The sequence below is a fragment of the Manis javanica genome, chromosome 8 (genome assembly GCF_040802235.1).
Source record: "Manis javanica isolate MJ-LG chromosome 8, MJ_LKY, whole genome shotgun sequence".
NCBI lineage: Eukaryota > Metazoa > Chordata > Mammalia > Pholidota > Manidae > Manis > Manis javanica.
The window spans coordinates 53,470,659-53,482,863 of NC_133163.1; the positions used below are offsets into that span (position 1 = coordinate 53,470,659).

At 34.9% G+C, this 12,205-nt stretch overlaps 1 protein-coding gene across 9 annotated transcripts in view; it reads left to right on the top strand.

The window, feature by feature from the left end:
* The window catches only part of MIS18BP1 (MIS18 binding protein 1), a 39,814-nt gene that overhangs the window by 1,594 nt on the left and 26,015 nt on the right, over positions 1 to 12,205 (top strand). For 3 of the 9 annotated variants that reach the window (XM_073211291.1, XM_073211292.1, XM_017659480.3), the window contains exons 2-4: positions 677 to 781; positions 2,492 to 3,124; positions 7,117 to 7,577. In XM_073211291.1, coding sequence (XP_073067392.1) covers positions 2,584 to 3,124; positions 7,117 to 7,577 — 1,002 coding nt within the window. In that variant the 5' untranslated portion in view covers positions 677 to 781; positions 2,492 to 2,583. The remainder of the gene's footprint in view (positions 1 to 676; positions 782 to 2,491; positions 3,125 to 7,116; positions 7,578 to 12,205) is intronic. The other 6 variants (XM_073211293.1, XM_073211295.1, XM_073211294.1 and 3 more) reach the window with 4 other exon arrangements.

The following is a 12,205-nucleotide window of genomic DNA, read 5'->3' on the forward strand; positions in this document are numbered from 1 at the left end:
ATATATGTTGGTCTTCTGTTTATCATGTGCTGTTTTTTTTTTCCCTAAGTATGTTATTTGCCAGTTAACTTAAAATCCTCTCAATTTTCCCCACTCCACTTGTTAGTTTTGGTTAGTGTGTTTGGGATTTTTGATCCATTCCATTATAACAATAATTACTGCTACCACTTCGGTAGATTCCTAAAACTTTCCATGACCATTTTGGGAAGAAGAGTCACAGTTGTATTCCGTATCATATCCATGATTACAACAGTTGTTTAGCCTTATATACATTTACATAAACTATATATGCTCATAGCTAGCTAGCCTTTTCATATAACGGTTTTCCCATGCCTGACTCTTTATTTTGAATAAATAACAAATTTTCTCAATAAATCAGCATTTGTCAGTTTTCAGAATAAATTATAAAGATTAGATTTTCCAAACAGTTTTAAACAGTTAGTGAAAACTCAAGCATACCATTTTAAAATTCATCTTCTTTTCTCCCATTCCAGAGAAAACTAAAAATTTCTTTTTGGTGACTATTAGGTCAAGTATGCTTGGCCTTCAGGGTTCTCTGTTCTTTCCTCTTCTTGAGGAGTGCCAGTTACTGAATCCCTGTTGTTTTAATGTCTGTCTGTTTCATCAGTCTAAGCATCATACTTTGTTTTCTTTGTTTTGCTCTTCTGTTACCTAGGACGTGAATTGGACTTCAGATATTTTTGAGTGGACCCTACCAGGAGGTTTTTTTGTTTTTCTTCTGCATCTGTTCCGCAAAGCCTCTATAGTTAGAAAATCCTAGGTGAGGTTTTTTTGTTTTTTGTTTTTTTTCATCTACATCCTTCTCTCTTTCACCAACCACCCTGAAACCCCTGGCAACTATTGGCAATTCCTCTGGCTTCTGTTGAATTGCTTTTAATCACATAGTGGGGGAAGAGGAACTCCTAGAGGATCTTTGTTTCTCTCTGGGAGGGGGTGTGGAATTTGAATATTTTCAGAACCTTGACTACTCACCTCTCCATCCTACCAAATGCTTGAATTGGGAGAAAGGAAGTTGGCCATCAAGAAAGAGAGGAGTTACGGACTGGTTCTTTTAGCCTTTCAGTGTGACCATAATTATCCACCTTTAGGTGAAAACAGTCCTGTATGTCTACTACATATTGAGCCTGTTTTAAATTCTGCTAGCTCATTTACAATTTTTACTTCCTCTTGAGCATTTCATTAGATTCTGAGGAACTGAAATTATGTAAACTTGCCCATAGTTTGCCACTTTTACATATAATTGTCCTAGTTTATTCATTTTTGTTTTTGAGAGTTTTAAGTGAACAGCTAGTATTACAACCCCCAACACAGGATTCCTGTTATTAGCACATTGGCAAACACAGCTATATGCATCAGTACATATTTGCTGAATTAACATTCTGTGAAAGAATTCAGTGATTTTTGTATCACACAGCTAGACTCCCAAGATACCCTTCTTTGTCAGCTCTTGCTACTGAATAATATTTCCTTCTCTTTCTCTTATAAACTATTGAATAAAATAGTTTGTATTTGAATTTTTAACTTCCATATTTATCACAGAAATCACTGTAAAGATACTTGATATCTTTAGTCTGATTGCATTAGGATTTTCTGTAATAGACCTTTTATGTTTATAAGATGTCAAAGAATGGAATAGTTAAAAATTCAGCAATAAGAGATGCTATAAATCTAAAGAGTAAGTTCCAAGCTCCTTGAGTTGAAACATTTTACTTATTTACCAAGTATTACAAAATGTAGTTGCATGGCTCATAACCTAGAATCTAAATTTTGAAGTGTGGGAAATAAAACATATATAAGAAATAAGCTAAAACAGTCTCATGCCATGTATGCTGAAGTACATAATTCCATATAAAAATTCAAGTAACATTAACATTTTTTTTAATTAGACTGAATATAATTAACTTTTGATTTCAGGATTATTCAACTGAAGCCTCATAATTAAAATGATATGCAACATAAAATCAGGATTGAGGATTATTTAAATAAAGAATTGAATGGATTTTCCAGCTTTCATTAGAGCCATTGCCTTAAAATTTTAGTGCCTAAAGGGAAAAAACATATATGTAAACATAGTCTTTTATAACATAACATAGTACCATATGAAGATGCCATTTAATGCCTTTTGATGCAAATATTAGATTGGAACCTCCAGGACTTTAGGATCAAGTAACTTTCAAAATATTCAGAATTCAGTTCTTAGAGCTATTAGTAGATGATTTGATTGGTGAATGCTGCTTTTTTGTAGAGATGTGAATTTAAAGACCAAACTGTTCATCTATTGAAAAATAATATAAAATGAGACTTTAACAAAAATGTAAAATCTTAGTCTGATTTGTGAGCCATCTTAGTCTGATTATCCAGTGTTGTTTTGAATCAAACATTTTGATTAGTATAATGTTATGGCAAGCAAATAAACTTAATTTTTTCTGTACCAAAGCATGATAAAGGTTGATTTCACATTGAACTACAGATTCCTCTCTGGGCTGCTGCTGAAGGTCTATCCTGAAAATTGCTTTTAAGTGAATTTTCTAATAGAGGAAATTTATTGCTACTGTTATCAAGATGATTGCAACACCTTTGAAACATCCCGGAATTCACTTGTCTTCAGAGACATCTTCTCAGAGAAGAAATATGCCCATGCATGCAGTCTTCTTTGACAGCATTCCTTCAGGCACACTTACACCTGTAAAAGATTTGGTAAAATATCAGAATTCCTCTTTAATGAATGATCATAAAAAGAATGAGTTTCTAGAAATGACCATTTTTAATAACAAAAATATATTTCAGTCTACCATGCTAGCAGAACCTGCCACCTCTAACAATTCTCTTGATATCAGTGCTATAAAGCCCAACAAGGATGGATTAAAAAATACAGCGAACTATGAGTCACCAGGGAAAATATTTCGAAGAATGAAAGAAAAAGTACTGCATAACAAGCAAGAACAAGCATCAAGAAAAAGTAGTTTGTTGGAATCACCAAACAGTAAAAGTAATAAAATCTTCACTCCTAATGAAGCTGGAAAGAAAATATTGCATCATACCTACCTCTGTGAAGAAAAGGAAAACAACAAATCATTCCAATCAGATAACAATTCACTGAAAGGTTAGTTTCACTTAGTGTTGGTTAAAAAGCTGTGTGTTAAGTGTTAATTGTGTCTGGCACTGTTTTAGGTACACAGGATACAACAGTGAACAGAATGGACAAAAATCCCAGCTTTCATGTAGCTAGCTCACATTCAGATGGTAGGGGACAAATAGTAAAGCAAATTTTATGGTATAGAAGACAAATAAATGCCTTGGAAAGAAAAAGCAGAGTAAGGATGTTGGGGAGTTAGAGCAGTTACAATTTTCAGTGAGGTAGTCAGGGTATGTATGCTTCCATGAGAAAGTGGCATTTGAGCCAAAAAAATTGCAGGAGGTGGTAAAAAAAAGGTATCTTGGGGAATGGGGAAGAATGATCCAGATAGGTAACTGCTGATACAAATGCCCAAAAAGAGAAGCATGGCTCACAAATCCAAGGATTAGCTATGAAGTTAGTGTATATGGAGTGGGTAGACAAAGCTAGGAAAGAGAATAAATAAGAGAGGGTCAGATAATGTATGCCTTTATAGGTAAATGTAAGAATTTGGGCTTTTACTTTGCACAAAATAAGGAGATATTGGAGGGCTTTAAGCAGAAGAATGAGCAAGCTCTGACTTACATTTTTAAAATACCACTCTGGATGTTAATTTGAAATAGTTAATTGCAGTAGTCCAGATGACAGATGGCTTAGTCCAGTGGTAGCAGAAAAGATAGTAAGTAGTTGGATTCTGGGTAATTTTGAAGGAAGAGTCTGTAAAATTAAATTATCTCATAGACTGGGTGTGGAATGTAAGGGAGAAAGAGAGAAAGGATGACTCCAGGGTAGTTTGTTTGGCTGGTTTTGTTTTTTTGCCCAAGCATCTGTAAGGGTCGAGCAGTTTACCTGAACTGTGGCAGACTGAAGGTGAAGTCGGGTTGAGGACTCAGTAATTAAGTTTTTTGTCATGTTAAATTTGATATGTCTGTTAAAAATTGAAATTAGATGTCAACTAGGCTGTCAATTAGTTGGGATTTTGGGAATAGGTCCAGGTGAGAAAAATACATTTGGGAATCATTAGCACTGAAATGGTACTTATAGCTGTAAGATAAGGTGGAATTATCATGAAGTGTAGAAAGAGAAAGTGTTAGGGTACTCAACATTTAAGGTACTCAACATTTAGAAGTTAGAATAAAGGATAGAAAGTAGTGGCCACCAAGGAGATGAGGAAGACAAACTAGGAGTGATAGTTTAGAAGCCAACAGAACCGAATGCTCTAAGAAGGGAGTCATCAGTTGTGTCTAATGCTGCTAATCATCATATAAGATGAAGGCTGAGATTTAACCATTGGCTTTAGCAATGTGGAGGTCATTGGTGACTTTGATGAGGTTGATTTTGGTGGAGTTATAGGAGCAAAAACTTGTTTCAAGAGGGTTCAAGAGAAAATGTGAGGAGAGAGAGAGAGAAATTGATGAATATAGACAGGTGAGGGGAGTGGAGAAATATGGGAGCTATAGTTAAAATTTTTATTGTTTTTAATGATTTGTGAAATAACATTTTGATATGCTGCCCGGAATGATCCAGTAGGAAGGAAAACCAGACCTTGGTAGTATGACACCCTTGAGTAGTTGAGAGGGAACAGAATCTGAAAATGGAGGTTTGGCCTTACCTAGGAGCATAAATAGATCATCAGTCAAACAAGGTAGGCAGTGTTGTATGATTTCAGAAATAATCTGAAATGGAAAATAAAGTCATCAGTTCAATAAGTATGAGAAGCAGGTATTGAAGTTGAGGAGATGCAAGTTTGAATAGTGTAGGAGAGTAGAAGGTTAAGTGGTCTAAACCTAAATTTAATTTCCTGGGCAACATGAAGGACCTAATGGAGATTTATGGGCATGAGAAACCAATCAGTATGGTTGTGTTTTCCTCTAGTCCTATTTAGCTGCATAGATGCTGATGGGGAATAGACAGAGTTGGATTTTTATCAGGATTGAAATTTTCCCAAATAGGATGAAGTGAGAGAAGGACAAAGGAGAGAAGCCCAAAGGACATAGTGTGTAGGGGTGACGACAATTGGTCATAAAATTAAAGTAGTTTTGATGGGGAAAAGAGCATCTGAGGAGATAAGGAAGTATAAAAAAGCGTAGGCCTTGTTGGGATGGTCAGGTGGATCTGAGAGAATGAATTGGAAAGACAGAAAGTGGTCAGAAATTGGGATGCTTAAAATTGAGATTTTAATGAGTTGCAGTAATTGATAAAGATACTTTACATACATTATCTCAGTCCTTTCAGCAAATACTATGGGTAAGTGCTTATTTTGATAGTCTAGGAAATGGGGCTTATGTCTGTTCTATGTCTTACTATTAGAAAGCCCACAATAGACTGTGGATGTATTGTTGCATTTCAAGGAGTGATACATTTGGACATAAAAAGCAGAGTTTTCTAAGGGAGTCTAGGATGGAGGTGGGGGAGTATACAAAATAACCTGGCAAAATTTCTTAGATCCTGGGCAAAAAGGGAGATGCAAATGAAATAGAGCACATTAATTAAAGCATGTTTTATATATAAAGTGTAATGAGATGAAGAAATAACTGCTTTGGAAATCTAGTGAATCTTTCCTCAGAAAATGCACATACAATCCACAAATTTTGTCCTGTATGTGATTTCACAAACATCTTTTGGAGAGTTTCTGCATGACTTTGGACTCAAATAAATGACCCAGGTTCTACAGAATGTTGTATTTGATTAAATTACCTACTTGTCTTTACTGCATTGCCCTGCCATTTTTAATAGAAGGAGCTAAAGAAACTTACCCTTCTTTTATGACGTCATTAAAATAAAAATCTTTATATTAAGATTTCTGAGACAAAAGCAGCATACTTATTAAAGCATAAGCACTATCACTTTAAGTATATTTTATTTTTTTTAATCATTTTTTATTAAGGTATCATTGATACACTCTTATGAAGGTTTCACATGAGCAACATTGTGTTTACTACATTCACCCATATTATCAAGTCCTCCCCACTCAAGTGTAATATTTTTAATTAAATATAAAAAATAATAGTTTTTCCTTCTCTGTACAATTTTAAGTCTATTACCCCCCTTTATTGTGTGAACAAAACCCATTTCTATATTTAAAAAAAAAAATCAACAAACTAGGATGTATAGCGGAATAAAATATAAGTAATGCTATTAATCCCCATTTTTCTAGTTAATAAACCTGCCATACTTTGCCTTTGAAGGCTTGCTAAATGATGTCAAAGGGGTATAAATTATAATTGAGTCTCAACATTTTTATTTTTAATGTATAAGTTAAAACTTTTCGATTGTTCTTGCACGTTTTAGATATTTACAACAACCAGAAACAATTTTTAAAATTGAGTGGCACTTCATATATCTTAACATATACATATCTTATTTGTGGCAGCACCAGAATTTTATCCTAGATCTCTAATCTTCTAAGTCCAGTAGTATACTTTTGTCTAGAGCTGGCAAGTCATAACATGTGGAGATTTTTTAAAAATTCTTTCTCAGCATAATGTAAGAAAGGAGATCGGATTGAAGACATGAGAAGATATAGGGAAAACTTAGGTAAATTTAAAAAGTATATTATATTGGTCTCATTATTACTGAACTTGTGTTTATATTTTTTAAAAGGCATTTTTTTCCCTCTCAGTGACTAATACAACTCACTTTCCTTTCCCTTAAATAAAAAAATCAACCTCAGTCCAAGAAGTTCTGTTAGAATCATCAAATAATATTTTCCTTCCAGTTGAGCAAAAGATTCAGTGTCAACAAGAAAAGAAAGCACCTTGGCACAGTTTAACTTATGAGAAAAGCTTTGGTTTGGTTTTGTTTTTAGTTTATTTGTATGGTTAAATGTTCTAGGTAATTAATTTGTGTAGGCAATAAGCATTGACTGGATAAAAAACTGAATTGTAAAAGCAAGAGCCACTTTTAAATTGTTCTGTTTCTCTCTCTTAATTTCATATGATTCTCCTAATAAGTTTTGCTTGGTTTTGTATTTTTTGCAGAGCTTCCAGTTCTGAACCAAGAACATGAAGGTGTTTCAGCTACAGGAGTCTCAAACAAGGCATTAGCTGGACGGATTCTTCCCTCTAAGGAGAATACAGTTGCAACCGCAAAGTCCAAAAAGGACACGTTTGTTTTAGAAGGCACTGATTCTGCCTATGAAAAATCCCAAAATACTACTATTGATACTATCTGTGTTCCTATTAAAAATGGCAGTCAGTTAATGGATTCTGATAGTACGGTGACAACAGAGGGGACTTCACAGCAGGAAATTAAAGAAGGAAATGAGATAACAGTGCCCAGAGAAACTGACCTTCCAGGTTCCATGAATGATACCTGTAAAATTGTGCTTGCAACTCCAAGATTTCATATAACAATACCTCGGAAATTGAAAAGAAATGCTTCAAAGCTTTCTCCTCCAACTATATTTCAAACTATTACAAATGGAGTTAAAAAAAACAAGGTAGGAAAACTTTAAAGGCAGATGTGTATTTCTGATTTTACCCCCATTCTTGAAGAGCTTGAGTTCTATCTGTCATTATTAACAGCTTCATTTTTGTGTTTTATTGTTACTTAATGTAGAAGCAAGGTGGCCTAGTGAAAAGAACAGTGGGTTGAAAGTAAGAAGACCTAGGTATTAAGTCATAATTTATTTTATTGTACAGCCTTCAGCCATTTACTTACTCCCTTTGGGGATGAACACTGTGTTCATTCCTGTTTTTTTCTTATCTTGGGTACAAATTAAGAGAGAAAGGAATTGTAGTATCTGAAGATTAGAGAAGTAATATAAAGTAATAGTAGACTTTTGGAAGACACATTGTAAAATGTCCAATTGTTCAAGGTTTGTCTGTTAATTTTTAAAAGGATGATTATGGTATCAAATGGAGGTGGTATTTAAATTCCATCTAAATTTTAAAGTGATGTAACAAAGTGTATATTAGTGTATTCACTGGAAATTGCATTATTTGCAAATATTTAGACTTATGATGAGAAGTTTTAGGTATTGCCTTAGAAATGTGTAAAGTAGGTTGAGCAAGAAGTTTGAAGACAGCTGTTCTCATAGACCCCAAAGCACTAATTCTGTTTTCTCTACAATACTGTTTATCTCACTTACTATGAGACAACCATGGCTCCCAGGAGTCTTACGTCTGTACATTTCTGTAAATCACTTGAGTGTGACCCAATCTCTCACTCATCTCCAATTCTGCAAACATTACATTGTGCCCTCTTAAACTCAAGATATATCATCAGGAAAATGTTATATTTTCAGTTTGCTATGAAATTTCTTAACCTTGCTTCAAAATTTTACTTCTTTTAAATAATGGCTCTTTTTTCTTGCATATCCCTCATTCCATTGGACCTAGGATGATACAATGTGTGTCTCTCTTGTTCCTCATCACTATTTTAGGCCATTTGTCCTTCTCCTAAACCACTCCTTTCTCCTCCCCAGCTTCTCTGAAGCACATGCTATAAGACTTTGCCATCTTGTTGTATTTGTATATGATACAGCCTCTTAGTCATGACCTTGCCATTCCTATCGAAGTATTTTGACACCTATTACTTTCTCTTCCGCAACTACTTATGTCTTCAACTCTGCTGATACCAAAGTCCATACAGATGATCTATCCAGCCTCCTTGAATTCTTGATCTTCAGTGACCATTCCTTCCTATTCCCCTCTACCACCTTGTCTTTGCCAGTACATGCACCAGATTCTCACTTTCAACCATCCCACTCTCTCACCACCAACTCCTGTCTTTCCAGATCATTCCACCTCTATTCTTCTCCCACTATCAACACTTTACCCCACTGAGACAACCTGAAATCCATCAACTCTCTGCTTTCATTTGCCTATTTACCTTACATAGATTGTGTGGTCTGTCATCATAACCATACCCTTGACTAAACTCTCAGTTCTCTGTATTGCTTTTTCCTCTGTCCTCCTCTGACAAAACTGTTAACCCTAATTAAATTTCACTCTTCTTTTGCTACATACCTGTACCTGAGAAGCAGAAGATGGCTGGAACAAAACATAACCATGCTGACCACTCTCATTGAACTTTACACAGACCTTAAGTTGACTCTCAGTGTTGCCAGTCAGTCCTTGTACATGTCATGTGTCAGTCTCATCTAAGCTCTGACTTACCTCACTCTTTTTGTCTCTTAAAACCTCCAAACCTCCTCTCCCCTCATCCTCAGTTTATTGAGAACTTCAAATTCCCATCACCAAGTCTACCAATCTACTTGGTACTGTTTCCACATACTCTGTTTTCCCTTCTGCTAAAATGAATAAACGATTTGTACTCCTTTTCAAGGCCAGTCCCTCTTATCACCTAAAGGACTTTGTCCCTTTAATTATCCGTGCAGTTTTTTCCTCTCTTCTGGGTCATTTCCATTAGCATATGAGCATGCTGAAACATGGTGTGCTTTTTTTTTAATGCAAAGGAAAACTCCACCTTCCTTTTACTCCCATCCCACTCCAGCTACCACCCCATTTTTTTGTTAATAGAAAAACACCTTAAAAGAGGTATGTGTATTTACAGTGTTCATTCTTCTCATTCCCTCCTGAACATGTTTAACTTTGGACACTCATATTCACTACTTAATGAAAATTGCTCTTTTCAGGTTCACTGGTGAGATCCATATCACCAAACAATGATTATTCTAATTCCTTATTATCTCGCTCAGGAGGGTTTAACACAGTGAATCAAAACACCATACATCCTTCCCAAAATGTTGTATTGCTTTTTCTTTGGATTCTAGTGTATCTCCTTATTTTCTACTACCTCACTAGCCATCCTTTTCATTCCCCTTTGCTGCTTCCTCCACCTGCCACAATCCAAAGGTTGGAATTCCTCAGAAATCAGACCTAGAAACTGATTTTATACTACCTACACACTCTTTGAGTCTGTATCATCCAGTGCCATAGCTTTAAAATTCCATTCCTTTGCCTACAGCTCCCAAATATATATCTTCAGCCCAGAACATTCTCCTAAACCCCACACTCAGATATGTAATTGTCTATATGATTTCTCGTTGATATCTAATAGGCATCTCAGTCGAATTTGTCCAAAGCTGAATTCTTGATTTCTTCCCCATAAACTCTCCTCCATTGTGTCCCATATCAATACATAATAATACCATTCACCCAAATATATAAGTAGAAAATTTTAGATTCATTTTGGATATTTGTTTTTCTCATATTCCACATGCAAACCATGGATAAATCCTGTTGACTCTCCTGTCCTGCATCTGGCTGCTTCTCACTACTCAACCACTACTTCCTAGTCCAGGGCACCATAATCTCTTGAATTTACTAGGCTAATGGTCTCCTTGCTCCCACTGTTGCCGCCCTCACCTTCAGTCTGTTTTCCAGAGAAGCTAGAATCTATATTGTCTACCCAGGAGCCCATTAAAATATTAAATCACATCTGTTCAGAATCCTCCAATAACTTCTTATCTCAAAAGAAAACACTAAGTCTTTATCATAGTTTACAGGACTTTACATAATTTAATTCTGGAGAGATCCAATTTCATCTTTTATTCCCTCTTGCTTGCTCCTTTCAAGCTACTGTGCCTTCCATGATGCCTACTCAGGGCCTTTGCACCTTTTCCCTCTGCCTGGAAGAATCTATTCCCAGATATCCTTATGGCTCATTCCTAACTTCATTCAGTTCTCTACACTAAGAACTTTCCTGACTATTCTGCCAAAAAAAGACAATCTCCAGTTATTTAATGCCTTATACTTATTTTTAATAGTAATTATCAGTGCCTCACATTAATTTGTCCATTTATTTGAATGTCACCACCACTACTATACTTGTTTACACCCCACATTAACCCCACATTTTGCTCTAACAGGGTAGCCATTTTGTTTTGTTTTGTGTCTTGCTAAATCTCCAATGCCTAAAGCAGTGCCTGGCACATAGCTCTACAAATACTTAAGGAATTAATATGAATGAACATCTTGGTATTTTGTATAAGCAATATGGTACAGGATTCTAGAGTCAGAATTTTCAGGTTTGTAACCATCCTGTGCCACTAATTAACTCTGTAACATGGGCAACTTATTTAACTAGACTTTACAGAGTTTCTTTGTAAAGTGAAGATAATAGTACCTGCCTCTCAGTGTTAGAACATGAGTCAATGCATCTAAGGTGTTTAGAACACTGCCTAGTATTAGCTTTTATTTTTAATACCGTCTCCATCTAACTGATTCTTTGATGTCTCAGGTAGTTCCAAACGTGGAAGTAAAAAAAGGAATTCTATCGCCTCCTCCCCAAATCCTACCTATAATTAAAAAAATAAACCTAATTGAGGGAAAGTACAATAGAGCACCCTTCCATTTTAGCATCTTTTCCTGACTCAGCATAAAACTACCACTGGAGAATGTCTTTATATATAAACTTACAATTTTATATATAAAGTAAATGGCTACCCAAGTTAGTTTTTTTATGACTTTAGGCTGTATTTCTTACCAGAAATAGTTCAGTGTTAAGTTATTATGCAGTCAAAACCATTTCTTAGCACAGATTTCACAGAAATTTTTCTTTATCGCTTAATTTAATAAGGATTTTATTTATCCTAAAATAAAGAATTCACTGAGCTATTAAGATGTTTGCTTTGGAGCAGAATATTGTTGAATATAGATTACTAACATAACCTTTATAGTTTATAGAAAATAAAATGCAACTCAAAATCAACTTTACCAAAAAAAAAAAATGTTCTTATTTTTTAGGTATGAGTGATGGTAAAATATACACAATACAAATGATTCTTTTTTTTTCTCCAGGTTATTGGGTCTCTTGTGAGACTTGGTGTTTTAAAGGATATCTTAGGTTTTTAGGTGATGTTTTTTTTTCCAGTGGCTGAGATATTTGATAGAAGAATATTTAAAGTATGATTCTGTAGAATAAACTGCAGAAAAACCTCAGTTAGTCTCCCTCTGTGTTCATCTTTTCTGCTTCATATACAAGAGTTTTTGCTTTATTGCTATTAAAAATAGAATGTGATTCTTTTATAGATGGGCACTAAGGAATCATCTGGATTACTTAAATAAGTTTTTGCTTTTAATTTAATATAAGTTGATATTG